Source organism: Chelonia mydas, chromosome 1 (assembly GCF_015237465.2).
Source record: "Chelonia mydas isolate rCheMyd1 chromosome 1, rCheMyd1.pri.v2, whole genome shotgun sequence".
In the NCBI taxonomy this organism is placed as follows: Eukaryota; Metazoa; Chordata; order Testudines; family Cheloniidae; genus Chelonia; species Chelonia mydas.
In genome coordinates this window covers 27,442,286-27,462,868 of record NC_057849.1, presented here as the reverse complement: position 1 = coordinate 27,462,868, position 20,583 = coordinate 27,442,286, and the positions used below count along the sequence as shown (strand labels likewise).

The 20,583-nt window shown below is 43.0% G+C and overlaps 1 protein-coding gene across 2 annotated transcripts in view; it reads right to left on the bottom strand.

Moving 5' to 3' along the window:
• The window catches only part of DEUP1 (deuterosome assembly protein 1), a 76,670-nt gene extending 57,295 nt beyond the window's left edge, over nucleotides 1-19,375 (bottom strand). Inside the window, exons 1-4 of one of the 2 annotated variants that reach the window (XM_037889568.2) lie at nucleotides 19,114-19,375; nucleotides 15,001-15,070; nucleotides 2,630-2,801; nucleotides 1,204-1,299 (exon numbers count right to left, since the gene is read on the bottom strand). In XM_037889568.2, the coding sequence (XP_037745496.1) occupies nucleotides 1,204-1,299; nucleotides 2,630-2,801; nucleotides 15,001-15,044 (312 nt within the window). In that variant the 5' untranslated portion in view covers nucleotides 15,045-15,070; nucleotides 19,114-19,375. Of the gene's footprint in view, nucleotides 1-1,203; nucleotides 1,300-2,629; nucleotides 2,802-15,000; nucleotides 15,071-19,095 lie in introns of both variants that reach the window. The other variant, XM_043528804.1, reaches the window with a different exon arrangement.
• Between the last annotated feature and the right edge of the window lie 1,208 nt (nucleotides 19,376-20,583).

Here is a 20,583-nt window from a genome sequence, read left to right as displayed (position 1 = left end):
CGCAGTATGCGCTCTGACAGGAGGAGTTTTTCTGCTGGTGTAAGAACACCACCTCCCCAAATAACATTATCTATGCCAACAGAAGCACTCTTCTGTTGGCATAGTTGTATCTACACTGGAGGTTTTATCAGCAAACCTATGTCACTAGGGTGTGGCTCTTTTCACACCGCTGACTGACATAGCTATGCTGGTATAAGTTTTAAGTATAGCCCAAGCCTTTGTTTCTTTCCCTTTCCCAGTAGCAGAAAACATTGAAGACACCATCAGATAAGAAAGAAAAGACCAAATCTAGGACTGTCTACGCTACGTTGTTAAACCTGAGAAACACTATGGACTGAAGTTCAGTAAACCTGACACCCATTAGACTCATAGCTAAGAGTGGAAAATAGAGAATAACAGAGAAAAAGGACAGACATGGAGCAAACAAAATAATCAAAAAGCAAAAATGAATCCAACCTGATGCCTCCTCCCTCTGGTTTTTATACCTCCTCTCATGGAATACTACCAATTTGTTCATAGCTGGAGCTATGAACCTGAAAGCTGTTTCCAGAGCTTTTCAGTAGCCTTCATAACACAAATAAACTTAACTTAAAAACAAGACAACCTAGAGTAATCTAAAACATTTCAACATACAGACATATCTCAAATCAAGATTCCCTGTGTGCATCAGCTTCTAATGATCATAACCCTGATTAGGTGATTACAGCCCTTCAAGGTACCTAGTCCATAGTCCACAGGTCTTACATCTGACAGAGGCTCTCTCCATGTCCTTTGACCACATTGTCACAATAAGTCCAGTATGGAGAAGTAGATTCAGAGTTCTCCTTATAGAAATGATAATTGAACCCATGAAAGTGGATATGGTCACCCAAAGTTAAAAAGTGTGACAAATTACCATTCACAAATCCATGAAGACACATCTATTAAATTATATATTAGAAACATTTTTTAGAAAATAGTTAAGGATAAAATTTTTAAATGTAGATAACACAAATTGAACGAGTACAAAAATACTTCATATTTATCAAACCAAATTCTCAACACAAAGTAAGTCTTTAAATAATTCTAAAGAAATATTACCTGATATGATTAGAAATGGAAATATAAAGTGATAAAGTAAGTTTAGAAAACTATTCAAAATCTACTAAACTAACCTGAAAATATTGAACCACTGTAAAATACTGAATCTGACTTTTTCCTTACTTGAGACTTCAGTGCTTGAAGTTGAGCTTCGAAATCCTGAGCCATCTCATATTTAGTCTTCTGCAAGCTGTCTAACTTCTGTCGAAGTATCCCTACCTACATTTAGAATAAACATTCAGTTTTACTTTTTCCAAATAATTCCTAAGAGGCTAATATTTAACATAGACAAAATTGTAAATAGGACTGGTGCACCAAAGGTAAATATTTTTATTGTACTTATTTTAACAAGTTATTAAAAAGTAAAATTAGATACCACAAAACTAAATTGCTTAAGTTTGACATTTTGTACCGAAAAAGTCCATTGCATATTTGCATTATAATTTGATTATAACATTATATAATTGCTTAATGAAAGATCTTGTTTTAGGAGCAATTCCTTAGACCACCAGCTGACCTGAGTAGCTGAGTTGAGAACTAGCAGAACTTCACATCTGCGTGAAATTTTTGCTGGACTGGCCTCATAAATAAGCAGTGCCCATCACTCATTTAAGACAACAATGAACCTCTTTACATTTTTATCTTCACATGTGCACATGTTTATGCATTACTTAAAAACAAAAACAAACAAACAAACATCCCACTAAAATGAAACAAACTCACAAGCATCGTGGCAACAAAATGTAGGTAAGTCTGAATGACAGAAGGGGTTGCAGTTGTGGATAGTGAAAAAGGTAAAATAGAACCTTACTAAACAGATAGTCTTTCATGTGTGTACAGAAAATCACACCTGCTTTCATTAGTGACAAAAATATTTTTTTTGCTAATTTTTACTCCTATTAACTCTGCAGAGCCAACATACCCAAGAGTTCGCAAGATGGATTTTTGTCCAAATTTCTTTACTAAACTTGAACTACACATATGCAAATTGTTGGGAGACACTAGGATTGCACTATTGTCTATGAATGTACACTCTGCAGATATGACTGTGCATCTGTACAGTGTCTAGCAGAAAGGATGTCTGATCTTTGATCAGTAATCCTAGGTGGTACTGCAATATAAATAATAATTATGATGGAGTTGCCCAGGTGTAAATGAAGGCTTAATTTGGCCTGGAGAACCTTTATAATTAGTGAAGATACACAAGAAGGAAAGAACCCATTTTGACTTTAAAATCCCAGATTGAATTAGCTGGGCTGGCATTTAGAAAAACCAACAAATCAACTTTTTACTTGTAAACAGTGGACATATTTGAACTGGACATAACTGAGACACACTAAACATTGGACTACTCAATGACATTTTTACAGTAATTTTTCAGAGCAGAACCACATTTTAATACAAAATATCAGAGATCATTACTGATCTTTAAAGAATTTGTTCTGTATTCTGATGTGATACACTTAACAGGCATATTTATAAAGTATGCTATTAACTAACTCCCAGAATTAAATGCTTTCTTTATAGGAGATGGTATTCATGTACGTACCTCTTGACCTTTCAGATCCAACTTGCTTTGGGCATTTGCTAATTCTTGATCCCGGACATCCATTCTTGCCTCTAAAGCTCGCACCTTCCTTTCCCATTCCAGTTTCTTGTTGTTTACCATGATATCAATTTGATGGATTAATTCCTGAAGCTCAGCTTCACATGGAGAAGCTCTAATAATATAAACACAAATTTTTAAAATATTGATTTAGAGAGGAAAAATATTTTATTCAGATTACTGTAATTTATTTACTCTCATCAAAATATCAGGTCTTTAGGGGGTGGGGACAGGAGGGGAGGAGCATTAAAGCTAAAGGATGTCTTCAACGTAGACAGAATCCCAGTTCATGATTCTTACCTTAGTTTGAAGTTAGGGTTGGAGGCTACAGTGTTTTTTTCAAAGCCCCTACACATGGCGGTTCCAGCATGTATTCTGGACCTCCTATCAAGTATAAATACCTTATCATACTTCCTGATTATAGTCTACCATCCATGTTATTTGATCAGGCAGTGGACTACTGTGGAAGAATCAATGCAACAATAGTAGCCACACAATAGTGCTGCCATATGAACAATATATAGTTGAAGTAGCAGCTTGAGTTCATTATTTTTTGTCAAACTGATATTTTCCCCTGCAGATCTGATAGTAGGTCATATAAATAACATGCTTTGCTGAATAGTAAATTTTCATTTCCACCAAGTTCCATCTCTCAAAATCCCAAGTGTGGAGAGTGCCAAACTACATCCTGCCAGACCTGGATTTGGTCATACAACCCATAGCTAATGTAATGGTTCCCAATCTTTATTTGCTGGAGCCCTAAGAAGGGCTGTGAGATAGTGCTTCCATCCCTATGCCTCTATTCTATATTGTTTAGACCATACCCATTACTGTGGGACGTGGGTGCCTTCCAAAGTGAAGGATAAACAGGAAGACCAGCATCTGTCATATGATATTTCTTCTCCATTCACCCTCTCACATTGAAAAGCTATGTCTTCTTCTTTAACTATGAACCTGATTCACTGCTGCATTACTCCAGTTTTACACTGGTGTAACTTCATTTCTGTGGATTTATTCCAGTGTAAAACTAGAGTAATATTGTTGTGAGTCCAGCCTTACCAAAAGAGAGGAACTGAAAAATCAGCATGGTCAAGCTTGATAAGCCAGCTGTAGGGAATATTTTGACTGAACCCTTCTATTAATTTGGGCATTTAAACAAAACCTATCCTGAAAATCCTACAGGGCAAGACTTACATTAGCTGAGTATTTAGAAAGCTTGCACATAGTAAGCACAGATATCCCTACCCAAAAGAAAAGGTGGTTATTCTAATTATTCAAGAGAAAACAGTTAACTCTATCACATATAAGTGAACTGATATTTTCAGAAACAGATTAACTATTTTAATATACAAACATTTTAATTAGAAAAGCTTGATATATTAACAGCATTATTTTTTGTTACAATATCAGACACTTAGATAATCTAAGTTTAAAAAACACCTTGCTTCAAGCAGGTTAATTTTTCATTGATGTGATTAGCATCTCTGAGTAGTATACAGACTGTGCTCTTCACATAGTGCAGTAGAAAGTGACAGACACTGGGTATGTGGATATACATACCTGCTCTAGCTCTGATTGAGGTAGTGTGCTGAAAATAGAAGTGTAGCCCTGGTGATGTGAGCAGCAAGATGGGCTAGCCACCTGAGTATGATCCCATCTGAAACACAGATGCATACTTAAGCAGCTAGAACATCCTGCCACTTGCACCGCTGCAGTGACACTACTATTTGTATGGTGGGTGCTAGCCTGATCACCGCTGGAAATTATACCTCCTGCTCTGGTGTACACATATCCATTGTTTTCCCACTATCAAACTGAAGCAATCATTCAGATCCTGCAGTCCTTGTACAGAAATAACTTCCAGAATGTGACCAAAACAACAAAAGTATTTTAGAGGTCTTTGTGACCAGTTGGCTGACTAATGTGAGGGCTAAAAGGTTGTTAAAACTAAGTCTAGTTAATAAGATTGCTAGTTATGTGACTTTCCCAGTCTGACTGGTAAAAGAGCTCAAGCAACAAAGCATCTCCTATTAAATCAGCAGTTTTACTTTCACTAAAAAGAGAAAAAAGCCTACTCATGAGAAAATGTCCTCTTCAGGAGATGAAGAAACCTTTTTCCATTGTACTTGTGCTGTTCCTAAAAGCAGATTTGTACAATATGTTCAAACACAAAGTAGTAAGGTTTCCGAACCTTTGAAGTTAAGTTTGAAATTCATCCTTTTCAACAGGACTCCTTTGACACTGATGAATGACATTTTTATAATGTTACTTCCAGGTCATGACTCTTCATAAGCAGGAAGGCTATGTCGAGAGATCTGAACAGAGACTAACTAGCCCTGTATTTACATCCCTGAACTGGATATTAAAGGCAGTAAGAGGAAGTGTAATCAGAAACTCAGTATTTGTTGCCTTCTCAATTACAAATAAGTCAGGATATCATCTCATTTTTAAAATTTATTTAAACATTTTCAATAAAGAGAAGGGGTAAACAGTGAGGTGGCAAAGTTTGCAGTAATGAAGATAGTCAAGACCAAAGCAGACTGTGAAGAACTTCAAAAAGATCTCACAAAACTAAGTGATTGGGCAACAAAATGGCAAATGAAATGTAATGTGGACAAATGTAAAGTAATGCACATTGGAAAAAATAACCCCAACTATACATACAATATGATGGGGGCTAATTTAGCTACAACTAATCAGGAGAAAGATCTTGGAGTCACCGTGGATATTTCTCTGAAGACGTCCACGCAGTGTGCAGAGGCAGTCAAAAAAGCAAACAGGATGTTAGGAATCATTTAAGAGGGATAGAGAATAAGACGGAAAATATCTTATTGTCCTTATATAAATCCATGGTACTCCCACATCTTGAATACTGCATACAGATGTGGTCCCCTCATCTCAAAAAAGATATACTGGCATTAGAAAAGGTTCAGAAAAGGGCAACTAAAATGATTAGGGGTTTGGAACAGGTCCCATATAAGGAGAGATTAAAGAGGCTAGGACTTTTCAGCTTGGAAAAGAGGAGACTAAGGGGGGATACAATAGAGGTCTATAAAATCATGACTGGTGTGGAGAAAAGTGAATAAGGAAAAGTTATTTACTTGTTCCCATAATATAAGAACTAGGGGCCACAAAGTGAATTACAGTTGATACCATCTGTTATTTTTCAGGTTCGTTACTATGTGGTCCATATTCCTATAGACTACATTATGCTCCCACTGTACATTAGCAGACTGTGCCTTCCCTTTGTAATGAGTGTGTCTGAGTCCAGTTCACACTGAGGAATCGCACCGCAGGAAGCCCCACTATCCAGCTGAAATTGCAGAGGGCATTCACTATTAACAGAGTTGCATGCACAGAGGTTGGTGTTGTCCTTTGTTTCCTTAGTGTCCCAACAGCCTGAACCTGATATGCTCTTGGACTCAAGGAGAGAGTCATGATGTCAACACTGCTGTCTACCTCCCTTTTGTACAAATCTGACTGAATCTTTGAAACCTTCCTCTGCTCTTGCATACACTGACAAAATGGCTCAAATTGCCATATGCAATGCTGCCCTAGCTGAGGGCACTGCTCCTTTAGTCGCGCATGCTTTTTCCAAAAGTAAATGCATTTCAATATGGGTATGATATCCTGGCCACCTTTTCTCCTTTGCTCTTATCGCATCTCATATACTTCTTGGGGTGTTGTGCCTTCTAGGGTTTTCATCCTGTCTTTTGTGGCTTCTACTGCAAGCCCCATATTTAAGCATCTATGTAATATGACAGGTTTCAGAGTAGCAGCCATGTTAGTCTGTATTCGCAAAAGAAAAGGAGTACTTGTGGCACCCTAGAGACTAACAAATTTATTTGAGCATAAGCTTTCTTGAGACTGCTGAATTGGAATTAATTTGCAAATTGGATACAATTAACTTAGGCTTGAATAGAGACTGGGAGTGGATGGGTCATTACACAAAGTAAAACTATTCCCCTTTCCACCCCCCATTGCTGCAACTGCTGCTGGGAGTAGTGTGACCACAATTAAAGAAAGATGTTGAAAAACTGGAGAGGGTTCAGAGAATAGCCAAAAGAAGTATTAAAGGATTAGAAAACCTGCCTTATAGGGATAGATTTAATCTATGTAGTTTAAAAAAAGAAGGTTAAGGGGTGACTTGATTACAGTCTATAAGTAATTACATGGGGACAAATACTTACTAATGGGCTCTTCAATCTAGTAGAGAAAGGTATAACAGGATCCCATGGCTGGGAGTTGAAGCTAAACAAATTCAGACTGAAAATAAGGTGTACATTTTTTACAGTGAGCATGATTAACCCTTGGAACAATTTACCAAGAGTCATGGTGGATTCTCCATCACTGACAAATTTTTAAATCAAGATGGGATATTTTTCAAAAAGATATGCTCTGGGATTATTTTGGGGAAGTTCTATGGCAGGGGTGAGCAAACTTTTTGGCCCGAGGGCCACATCTGGGTATAGAAATTGTATGGTGGTCCATGAATGCTCATGAAATTGGGGGGTGGAGGGCGGGAGGGCTCCGGCTGGGGGTGCAGGCTCTGGGACTGGGATGAGGGGTTGCGGGTCCAGGAGGGTTCTCCAGGCTGGGACCTAGGGGTTCGGAGGGCGGGAGAGGGATCAGGGCTGAGGCAGGGGATTGGGGCATGGGAGGGGGCAGGGTAGCAGGCTTACCTCAAGCATTTCCAAGAAACAGTGCTGTCCTGTCCACAGGCACTGCCCCTGCAGCTCGAATTGGCAGCAGTTCCCAGCCAATGGGAGCTGCGGGGGCAGCGTGCTGAGCCCTCTGGCTGCCCCTATGCGTAGAAGCCGGAGGGGGGACGTGCCGCTGCTTCTGGGAGCCGTGCGGAGTGAGGCAAGACCCCGACCCCGCTCCCCAGCTGGAGCGCCAGAGCAGGGCAAGCCCTGGACTCTGCTTCCTGGTGTGAGCTCAAGGGCCATATTAAAACGTCTGGAGGACCAGATGTGGCCCCCGGGCCGTGGTTTGCCCACCCCTGTTCTATGGCCTGTGTTATACAGGAGGAAAGAGAAGATGATCACTATTGTCCCTTCTGCCTTGAATCTATGAATCTATAATTGAGACCCCCCCCTTACTGAAAACTTCCTGCCCCAACAATCTCTGTAGGATAAAGCTATGAGCTGTTTAGATTCAGCAACTCAGCTGAACCCATATATTGTGGTATCACATAGAGAGAGAGGCTGTGAGGTAACCAGGGCAAAACCCATTTAAATTATGCAGTAAATTCCACATCAGTAAATTGATGTAATTTACATGATGACCGAATGGAAGGGAGGGGCTGCACCAGAAAAAGCAAATAGTGTTTGTGTGCAAGTTGTTTACTTTATTCTGCTTAAATCCCATCTTTCCACACCCTCCATGTGTAATTTTTCATCAGGCTTCTGTACTAAATCTTCCAACAAAAATGACAGCTTTGGATAGTGGTTTGTACTGTGGACAACTTTCCACTATGAATACCAATTCAGCTTTCCACATAAACCACAAAATATCTTTCATATTGTAACAACTTTTGGGTCAGAACTGGGTCAGAATTAGATTAGCAAACTTTAACTATGTCACCCTCTCTTTTGAATCCCTTCACTGCTTCACTCTTCTCTATTGTATAAAACATAAGCTTCTTGTCTTCACTTTCAGGTCTTTCATGACCTATCCCTACCTTACCTATCATCTCTCATTTAGTATCGAAACGTTAACTCCGACCTCAAATTAGTCCAAGATGTCAGCCTCTATCATCCACTTGTTAAATTTTCAAACAAGCACCCTTATCCTTGGGACAAGCTCCCAGTAAACATCTGCTAAACCAATTCATTATCTTCCTTCAAACTCTCCTTTGCCTTGAGGTCTACAAAAACATTGTCAATAGTTATGCTGCTTATGTGCTGAGACCACAGCCTACTATGCTGACCATAATGTCTCACTGTGTCTTTGTATTCCCCATCTGTCTGTATCCATCTGTGGTCTCTTGTCTTATGCTTAGACTATAAACTCTTTGGGGGCAGGGATTATCTTTTTGTTCTGTGTTGTTACAGCACCTAGCACAATGGGCACCTGCTCCATGACTGGGGATTCTAGGCACTATGATAATACATACAATGATCATAATTAATAACCTATTACCAATGACCACTCCTCTCTCTTCTAAATCAGTGATAGTTGATTCTACCCACTAGTCATGCCCCTTTCTTCAATCATCAATTCCATTCATTCTCCTTCTTGTGTAGGTTTCTAGACAATTTGTATAATTTTCCTAATGTTTCCAAATAGACATAACAAGAACCTGGTTGTCCTTATTCTTTATAATAGTTAAAATTTTAATTTAGAAACTGTAATTAAAGCCTTATGTTTCAAAAAATGCTATGTCCAGAAAACCATTCTTTCCTTTTTGTGCTCTCTCCTCATTATACTTAGGTTTCGCAGATATCTGGATCATTACCTATGATATTATGTACGTAAATGTGAACCAAAGCCTATGCACAACAATATAGGTTAAGGACAGTTTCATCTTAAATCATAAGTTCATTTGTCTTTAGATCTTTAACCCAGATACTAGAATTATGGTGTTAATGTATTTTTCCTTATTATAGCTTTTAAAAAACGAATAATGTAATCTGATTATTAATACAATAGCCCATCCAATCTGCTGCTATTAAATTCCACAAAATTTAGGCTTGGATGGATTAGTTTTTATGTGAAAATATCAGTAAACACTGATTTAACCATACATACACAAACTGATGAAAAAATATTTCCATCTATGATAATCTAAATTTCCAGATAGGCAAAGTAAGAAAAATGTTGCTTGAGAATTTATTAGAGTTTTGATTTAAGGATATTTACACTGTATATTTTGACATTTGATGTTGACAATTCATGTTTTAATGGATTAACTTTTAACAGTTTAGGTTTAACTTTTTGAATCTCAAAGTCCATTGTCATAAAACAATTACTGTTGTGTTCCTCTACAATTTCCCACAATTTGAAAATCTAAATTGATTAAAAAAGGCTTAAAACTCATAATTTTGTACAACTATGAAAACGTAAATAGATACAAATCAAAATGTTTAAAACACCAGTATTATCTGTCAAAATTATACAAAAAATCTAATTCTCCAAAACCTAATTGCATTAGTCAGAGCTCAGTTATTTAACAGTTACACTCTTTCTATCATTCATACACCTATGTGGATAGGTAATCTGTGTATTCTGAGTGTTTGCAGCTGTGAAATAATCTTCATTATTTTGCTAACCCGTACACCATTTGTCTTGCTAATGTTCAGGGAATATTTTTTCCTAGGATACTGATGGCTGAGTATACACTGTGCTAGTCGCAGTAACTATGCATATTAAAATCTTTAAGAAAGAGCAGTATCTGCTTTTTAAGACAGCAATATTTTGGCTGATGGATTTTTTTTGTTGCCAAAGGAACTAGTTTATAATATGGCTAAAAAATTTGCAAACTTTTAGATCAAAACTGCTTTTGATGTGAAGTGAATAACTGCAAAAATGTCTGAAATCTCAACCAAGGCCATTAAACCACCAGTTGATAAAATAAAGTAAAATATTCTTCACATTTTTGAGTGAGGAGACCAAATTTGACCTTCAAAATATCCTTCCAATTAATTTTAAAATATAGTCTAAAAACCAATACGTTTTATTTAAAAATGACAGTTAAGATTGTTGTGTGACATCACCATACTTACCTATCAGATCATTTACAAAATCCAAGCACATATAAGCAAAGAAAAATAATTCAAGACATATTAAACTGTATATGTAACATAATACATTTTAAACATATTCTATACAAAACATACATATGTTATTCTTATCAAGTGTAAACAAACACCTTTTTCAGTACAACACAATCTTTATTCTGACCCATGACATTTTTAATGTTATATTGATTTTTGTATAATTTTAAGGAATACTTTTATGTTTAAAGTTTTTTCAATTATATTTATAGACAGAATATTTTTATAAAATAGTTGTAATTACTTTACATTAACAATGCTGTATATGTTGCTTTATAGGAAAACATATAACATTTTTTATTTATAAATTATGGGCCAGATCATCAGTTTGTTGTCTAACCCATAATAAAGGGTGGTGCTTTGTTGTGCTGCTCCTGGAAAACCCCAGGAAGCCACAATCTCTCTCTTGGTTCTCCTGCTGCTCTGGGAAGGGAATAAACTATCCCAGGTCTCTCTATATTTGCAGTATATTTTCCCTGATGTGTCAACATAACTACACCACGTGTGGAATCAAGGATCCATCAACCTGGGTGAGGACAGGGACAGAGTGGTTCTGCAAAGGAAAGCAGAGGCAGGGCTGGATTACCCAATAGGCAGAGTAAGCACATGTTTAGGGCACCAGCAAAGCAGAGGGCACCAAAAAAAAAAAGAAATTTTTTTTGGAAAAAATTTGATATTTGATATTTCGAAAAAAGCATCGAAGTAGTCATCATGGGAAAAATCAGAACTTTGTTAGACTTCCTTACACTCCACTACACACTCTTCCCCCATTTTTCTGTTCTCTTTTTATTACTTATCCCCACCTAAATCAGGGGGGCATCCTACTAACGTAGATTGAAATAATGCAAGGAAATCAGATCCCGTCATGTACTGCAATAAATTTATGTTTTATTATTGATATATTCTTCTGAGTTATACATACTTGATTCATTTTTTTCTCATATATATATATTATATATATACACATAAAAATAGTGTACATTGTGTAATTTTTTTTTTAAGTTCAGATAACTGAGATAAGGGGAAAGATGAAACGTAACCGAGTGGAGCACAGAAACATAAACTGGCGGAAGAAAAGAAGCAAAAAACTAGTGAAATTTTCCAAAATCTTCCAAAGCTGACATCATTTTTCAAAGCGAATCCATCAAAAAGAACATCTTCTCTCAGCAGCACAGACATCATTCCAAAACCTGTAGGTGTTTCAGAGACTGACCCTTCTTCTATTGGTGAAACTAACACCATTCCAGAACATGTGGATGTGTCTGAGACTGTAATTGATCATCCTACTGCTGGTGGTAAAACAGACATTGTTCTAGAAGGTGTGGATGTGTCAGAGACTGAACCTGCTCATGCTGTAAATAACAGGAGAAAAGATCCTGGTATGTGGGTTGATTTCAGTACTGATGATGTAGCTTACTGGATAGATCATGGACCAAATGACTGTCAACACCACACTGGGCCATTTGAAAAATCACGTCGGACTTTTACCAATGACAAACAAACAAGATATTGTCCACAAAAAATATTTTTCGGCATGAAAGCAAATGGTGAGAAATGCACTCGAGAATGGCTACTGTATTCACCATCAACAGGGTCTGTGAACTGTTTTGTTGCATATAAACCTTCTACATCCCGGTTTGCTGCAAACGGATTTAGTGACTGGCGAAATACTGTTTTAATTGAACAACATGAAAATAGCACTACTCACAGAGATTCAGTGTTGACATATTTAAATCGAAGACCGGGCTTTGGACTGACACAAAAATTGGAAGAACAAATTAAAGGGCAACATGTCTTGCAGCGTGTTATAGCTGTTATTCAAACATTAGCTGAACGTGGTCTGCCTTTCCGGGGATCAAATGACACATTTGGATAATTGCAGAATGGAAATTTCTTGGGATTGTTGGAGCTTGTGGCTCAGTTTGATCCATTTTTAAAAGGCCATATCTCAAAATATGGGAATGCTGGCAAAGGTAACCCATCATACTTATCCAAGACAATATGTGATCAATTTATTGGTCTGATGAGTGACAAAGTTTGTTCAGCTATTGTGGATGAAATAAGTACTGCTGGGTACTTCAGTTTATCTGTCGACTCTACACATGATCTTTCACGTATTGATCAATTGAGTACTGTACTAAGATATGTGTCTCCCACAGATGGAAAACCAGTTGAACGATTTATAACATTCCTCAATTTGAAAAGCCATACTGGTGAAGAAATGGCAAATCAAGTACTGCATTATCTGTGCCAAGTTTGCAAAATAGATTTCTCAAAGTGCAGAGGTCAATCTTATGACAATGCTGCCAACATGTCAGGGCGCCATCAAGGAATGCAGAAGAACCTTTTAGAACAGAACAAATATGCCATATTCATACTATGTGCTGCACACTCTCTCAATCTTGTTGGCCGCAGTGCTGTTGATTAGTTGTCCAGGGGCAGTAAGTTTTTTCTCAACAGTCCAGTTACTTTATACATTTTTCTCTGCCTCAGCACACCGATGGGCAGTTCTTAAAACATATTTGGGCAATGATCGTGTGTTGAAATCTCTTTCTAATGCTCACTGGGAGGCACATGCAGCGGCAACAAGTGCAATTCTGGAGTCCTACTCGAAGATTGTGGATGCATTAGAAAGTATAGCTGAACACCAATCACAAAAGGGAAAAACTGTACAAGAGGCAGAAAACGTTGCAAACAAGATGCAAGAACTAGAGTTTGTATTCATGTTGACCATGTGGAATGAAATTTTACAACACTTTTACCACACAAGTCAAGCTCTCCAAGAAAAAGAATTGGATTTGAAAACATGTGCAGACCTCTGTCAATCATTAGCAGACCACTTACACACTTTGAGGAATGATTTCGAAAGATTTGAAGACATATCAAAAGATATCTTGCCTGATACTAACTACAAAGAAGCCCAGTCCCGCAAGCGAATCAGGAAAAAACAAGCAAATGATAGCAGTGCAACAGAAACAGCATTGAATCCTAGAGACAAATTTCACGTATCTACTTACTACGCTATAACTGATATACTTGAAGCTCATATGAAGAGCAGAGGTGAAGTGTACAAAGAAGTATCAAGTAGATTTTCTTTTCTAAACGATATGGACTTATCGGACGAACAATATTCACAAGGTTCCCAGAAGCTAGTTGACTCATACCCTGTTGACTTGAACACGAATTTCTGTGGAGAAGTATGGCAGTTCCACTGTTATATGCAAACAAAGTTTAATGGAACAGGAAAAATGAAATTCAGTCCCATTGATCTTCATGGCACAATATTGAAAGAGGGAATACAATGTGTATTTCCAAATGTAGAGATCGCACTACATATTTTTCTAACATTGATGATTACTAACTGCTCTGCAGAACGCTCTTTTTCTCAAAGAATAAAAAACCCTCAGAGAATAACAATGTGTCAGGACAGACTTGATTCACTTTCCCTATTGTGTATGGAAGCGGACATGCTTCGTCAAGTCAGCTCCGATGAACTTATCCAGAATTTTGCAATCAGAAAATCTAGAAAGAAACTATTTTAATTTCAGCATACATGTAAGTTTTATGTCATTTCAAAAAATAAAATTTTATTTTACGGTATAGCATTGTTTTTATTTTGAATTACATATGGGGGGGCACCATAATCTTTTCAGTGCTTAGGGCCTCGAAAGGTCTTAATCCGGCCCTGAGCAGAGGTATGTGGCACTGGTGGAAAAGAGTAAAAGGATGCTTTATGACCCCCTGCTCCCTTCTAGCAGCGAGCAGGATGAGCCATTGTCTGGCTATATGTATGCGGACTTGCATTTGAAGCTGATAAATGTCTCAATGTGTACATATGTAGGGCTAGATTCTGCCACCCTTATGTTTATTAGTACAGTGCTTTGCAACAAGTTGCATTGATTTAAATGATACTATTTGTGTCAGTAACCAATTAAGAGGTTCACAATCTGGCCCGTGTTTATATGTCTTCTTTAGAAAGGTTGTATATTGAGATTACAGATGAAATGATGGTATATATTTTGTCAGAGTTAAGACTGTTCTGTTGTGATAAAAATGCATTTCTTAATACTTGATAAAACTAACGTACTTATGTTTATTATGTAGGCAACCTAACATTAATTATATCTTTAACTTTTAATTTCCTTGATCTTAAGAGCTTGGGTTTTGTAAATGATGTGATAGGTATCTATACTACTGTTGCTTAGCAACTTTAACTGTCCTTTCTTTTTAAAAACAATTTAAAGAAAATACTTAGGGATTCCAAAAATAGCTCACACATCTTTCTTTTGTCCATATAAATTAAAATAGTTTTAAAAATTTAAATAAACGACAGACAGGCATCAGATTATTAAAATTACCATGGAGTGAGTACCCTAATAGGTACTGCCCTACCTAATAGTGACTACTACTTCTCCATAATATACATAGAAAAAACAATGAAGAGTATGGGAGAAGAATTATCTTCTACATCTTTAAAAAAACAAAAATTCAATTCCATTAAGGGCTCCAACCCCCAAAACAGAAGTCAGTGCTTACCCAACCACAAATTGTTCCTGCAACACTTGCAATTTCTGCTCCATTTCCCCCTCCAGATTGTTCTTTTAAACTGTCAAAAGAAAACAATGAAATAAAATAATTTAGACTCTTATGTGTATACTTATACAGCCATTCACTACATGTGGAGTGTTTCAACTTTTTTTAAATTTTGTAACTTTTCAATTGCAAATACCCCACACACCCTGAATTGTGGAGTAGCTCTGCGGAATAGCTCACAGTGAGTATGGCACTGGGATCTGGAGTAATCCCAGCTCTGTGACAACAGCTGTTGGAGTTGATGCAACACTGGGGTTTAGAGGAGCCCTGGCTCTGTTGGTTGGTGGCTGTGAGGTAACTCTAGGGATAGAGCAGCCCCTCTCCATGGTAGAGACACCATGTCAGTTGGGTTTGGATCAATTCCAGCTGTGTGGTGGCAGCACAGGCTAGAGAGGAGCAACAAACCTAGGGTTTAGAGAAACTCCAGTCCTGTGGTGGCAATAGTTGGAGTGAGTGTGAAATTTAGGCTTGGCACAGTCCTAGCTCTGCAGCAATGAGTTGGAGAAGTCCTGACACTCGGGTTCAGAGTAGGGCTGTCAAGCGATTAAAAAAATTAATTGTGATTAATTGCACAATTAATCACGCTGTTAAACAATAATAGAATACCATTTATTTACATATTTTTGGATGTTTTCCACATTTTCAAATATATTGATTTCAATTTCAACACAGAATACGAAGTGTACATTGCTCACTTTATATTTTTTATAAATATTTGAACTGTAAAAATAAATAGTATTTCTCAATTCACTTAGTACAAGTACTGTAGTGCAATCTCTTTATCATGAAAGTTGAACTTACAAATGTAGAATTATGCACAAAAAATAACTGCATTCAAAAATAAAACAATGTCAAACTTTAGAGCCTACAAGTCCACTCAGTCCTACTTCTTCTTCAGCTAATTGCTCAGACAAACAAGTTTGCTTATACGTGCAGGAGACAATGCTGCCCGCTTCTTGTTTACAACGTCACCTGAAAGTGAGAACAGGCGTTCGCATGGCACTGTTGTAGCCGGCATTGCAAGATATTTATGTGCCAGATGCGCTAAAGATTCATATGTTCCTTCATGCTTCAAACACCATTCCAGAGGACATGCATCCATGTTGATGATGGGTTCTGCTCAAAAACGATCCAAAGCAGTGCAGACTGACACATGTTCATTTTCATCATCTGAGTCAGATGCCACCAGCAGAAAGTTGATTTTCTTTTTTGGTGGTTTGGGTTCTGTAGTTTCTGCATTGAGTGTTGATCTTTTAAGACTTCTGAAAGTATGCTCCACAGCTCGTCCCTCTCAGATTTTGGAAGGCACTTCAGATTCTTAAATCTTGGGTCGAGTGCTAGACCTATCTTTAGAAATCTCACATTGGTACCTTCTTTACATTTTGTCAAATCTGCCATGAAAATGTTCTTAAAACGAACAACATGCTGGATCATCATCCGAGACTGCTATAACATGACATATATGGCAGAATGCAGGTAAAACACAGAGCAGGATACATACAATTCTCCCCCAGGGAATTCAGTCACAAATTTAATTAAAACTTTATTTTTGTTACAAACATCATCAGCATGGAAGCATGTCCTCTGGAACGGTGGCCAAAGCATGACGGGACATACAAATGTTTAGCATATCTGGTATGTAAATACCTTGCAATGTTGGCTACAAAAGTGCCATGGGAACGCCTGTTCTCACTTTCAGGTGACATTGTAAATAAGAAGCGGATAACATTGTCTCCCATAAATGTAAACAAACTTGTTTGTCTTAGCGATTGGCTGAACAAGAAGTAGGACTGCGTGGACTTGTAGGCTCTAAAGTTTTATATTGTTTTGTTTTTGAGTACAGTTATGTAACAAAAAAAATGTACATTTGTAAATTGCATTTTAATGATAAAGAGATTGCACTACAGTACTTGTATGAGGTGAATTGAAAAATACTATTTCTTTTATCATTTTTACAGTGCAAATATTTAATACATTTAAATTGGTATTCTATTGTTTAACAGTACGATTAAAACTGTGATTAATCATGATTAATTATTTGAGTTAATCGCGTGAGTTAACTGCAATTAATCGACAGCCCTAGTTCAGAGCATCCCTGGATTCACAGGACACTCTGATTCACACAGGCTCTGGCTCTATGATGGAGAGCGGGAAAGGTCATGAACGTTACACTAATGTTGAAAAAAACTCCGGACTCTTGGTGGTAGTACTTGGGGTGGGTGCAAAACCTGAATTCAGAGAAGCCCTGAATTCATGGTGGTGGCAGCAGCATGACAATAGGGTTTGGAACAGCCTCATCTTTGTGGAGTGAAGGACAAGAAACAGGAAAAGTAACACTGGGGTGTGGAGTTGACCCAGCACTTTGGTAAAGGTGGATCAAACGAGGAGTGAAAACAGGGTGTAGAGCAGCTCCAGTTGGAGTGAATGTGTCACTGGGGTGCAGAGCAGCCAAGCTCCTTGGCTCTGCAGAGGCAGATCAGACTATACACTATATGTAGAGCACCACTGACTCTGAGGGACCAGGTACCAGTCAGAGTAAGGCTGACACAAGGCATGTGAGCAGGAACATGGCTCTGTGGTGGCAGGGAGCAGTCAGAGTGAGGCTGACACTGGCATGGGGGTGGGAGGGCAGCCCCAGCTCTGCGGGGGCAGGGACCAATCAGGGTGTGGCTGGCACTGGCACAGGAGGAGGGCAGCCCCAGCTCAGTGGGGGCAGGGACCAGTTGGGGTGATGCTGAACTTGGCACAGGAGGAGGGCAGCCCCGGCTCAGTGTGGGCAGGGACCAGTCAGGGTGAGGCTAGCACTGGTACAGGGAGGCAAGGACCTGTCGGGGTGTCACTGACACTGGTGGGGGGGCAGAAACAAATTGGGGTGAGGCTGGCAGTGGCAAGGGGGCAGGGACCTGTCAGGGTGTCGCTGGCACTGGCACGAGGGCAGGGACCTGGTTCTCTGGGGGCAGGGAGCATTGGGGGGAGGCCAGCGCTGGCACGGGGGGGGGCAGGGACCAGTCAGGGCGAGGCCGGCGCTGGCACGGGGGGGGGTGGGGGGAAGGAACCAGTCGGGGGAGGCCGGCGCTGGCACGGGGGGGCAGGGAGCAGTCGGGGGGAGGCCAGCGCTGGCACGGGGGCGGGGGCAGGGAGCAGTAGGGGGAGGCCGGCGCTGGCACGGGGGCGGGGGCAGGGAGCAGTCGGGGGGAGGCCGGCGCTGGCACAGGGGCGGCGGCAGGGAGCAGTAGGGGGGAGGCCGGCGCTGGCGGGGGGGGGCAGGGAGCAGTCGGGGGGAGGCTGGCGCTGGCACGGGGGGGGCAGGGAGCAGTCGGGGGAGGCCGGCGCGGGCACGGGGGGTGGGGGACCGGGAGCAGTCGGGGGGAGGCCGGCGCTGACAGGGGAGGGGGGACAGGGAGCAGTCGGGGGGAGGCCGGCGCTGGCACGGGGGGGGGGGCAGGGAGCAGTAGGGGGGAGGCCGGCGCTGGCACGAGGGTGGGGGCAGGGAGCAGTCGGGGGGAGGCCGGCGCGGGCACGGGGAGGGGGGACAGCGAGCAGTCGGGGGGAGGCCGGCGCTGGCACGGGGGGGGCAGGGAGCAGTCGGGGGGAGGCCGGCGCGGGCACGGGGAGGGGGACCGGGAGCAGTCGGGGGAAGGCCGGCGCGGGCACGGGGGGGGGGACCGGGAGCAGTCGGGGGAAGGCCGGCGCGGGCACGGGGGGGGGGGCAGGGAGCAGTCGGGGGGAGGCCGGCGCTGGCACGGGGGGGGGGCCCGGGAGCAGTCGGGGGGAGGCCGGCGCGGGCACGGGGAGGGGGGCCGGGAGCAGTCGGGGGGACGTCGGCGCGGGCACGGGGGGGGGGGGCCCGGGAGCAGTCGGGGGGAGGCCGGCGCGGGCACGGGGGGGGGCCGGGAGCAGTCGGGGGAGGCCGGCGCGGGCACGGGGGGGGGCCGGGAGCAGTCGGGGGGAGGCCGGCGCGGGCACGGGAGGGGGCCGGGAGCAGTCGGGGGGAGGCCGGCGCTGGCACCGGGGCAGGGCCCTGGCTCTGGGGAACACCCCTTGGGGGACGCTCACGCCGGGTGGGAGCTGGCGGTGGAGCCGCCTCCAGACCCCAGGGCTGCGGCGGCTGCTCAGCTTCCGACGCCGCGCTGCAGGATCCCTCTGCTCTTGCCGCTCCCCAGGGCGGACGCGGGCAGCTCCCGGCCTGGCTGCTGCTCTGCTCCTGCGGGCGGGCGTGCGCCGGCCGCAGCGCGACCCCAGATCCCCGGCACCCGCGAGCCCGCCCCGGCTGCCGCCTTCCCGCACCCCGCGGCGGTTGCCGGACGGGCCCGGCGGCTTCCTCCGTTACCAGGGCAACGCGAAAGGCCACGGGGCGGAGGCGCGGGCTGAGGGGCGGGGCGGGGCCGGCGAAGGGTCAGGCTCAGGGTCTGCGACCAGGGGAGTTGTCGGGGACGGGGCGGTGAGGGGACAGAGCAGGGTGGGGATGTGACAGGGTTGGGGAGGGGACAGCGAATGGGGGAGAGGGGCAGGCACTGACAGCGTTGGGGAGGGGACAGAGGGGGAGGGGACGGGGCAGGCACTGACAGCGTTGGGGAGGGCAGGGGGCAGAGTGGGAGGGGACGGGACAGGCAGTGACAGGGTTGGGGAGGGGAGGGGGCAGGCACAGACAGGGTTGGGGAGGACAGGGGAGGAGGCAGAGTGGGAGGGGACGGGGCAGGCACTGACAGGGTTGGGGAGGGCTGGGGAAGGGGCAGAGTGGGAGGGGACGGGGCAGGCACTGACAGGGTTGGGGAGGGCTGGGGAAGGGGCAGAGTGGGAGGGGACGGGGCAGGTACTGACAGGGTTGGGGAGGGCTGGGGAAGGGGCAGAGTGGGAGGGGACGGGGCAGGCACTGACAGGGTTGGGGAGGGCTGGGGAAGGGGCAGAGTGGGAGGGGACGGGGCAGGCACTGACAGGGTTGGGGAGGGCAGGGAAGGGGGCAGAGTGGGAGGGGACGGGGCAGGCACTGACAGCGTTGGGGAGGGCAGGGGGCAGAGTGGGAGGGAAGGGGGCAGGCACTGACAGGGTTGGGGAGGGCAGGGGGCAGAGTGGGAGGGGACGGGGCAGGCACTGACAGGGTTAGGGAGGGGGCAGAGTGGGAGGGGACGGGGCAGACACTGACAGGGGAGGGGAGGGGAGGGGGCAGAGTGGGAAGGGACGGGGCAGGCACTGACAGGGTTGGGGAGCATAGGGGAGGGGGCTGAGTGTGAGGGTTTGGGGGCTGGCAGGTAAGTGCTCTGGCTGAGGGGGTGCTGGCTCTTGGGTGGGGATGGAGATGAGGGGTTCAGGAGGGTGCTGCAGGTTGAGGCAGGGGGTTGGGTGCAGGGGGGGTTAGGGCTCCATCTGGGGGTGTAGGCTCTGGGTTGGGGCTAGGGATGAGGGGCTCAGGAGGGGACTTCAGCTGGGGATGGAGCAGAGGAGCTCAGGGTGTGGGAGGGGGTTCTGGGCTGGAGCAGGGGGTTGGGGTGCAGAGGGAATGAAGGCTCCATCTGTGGTTGTGGGCTC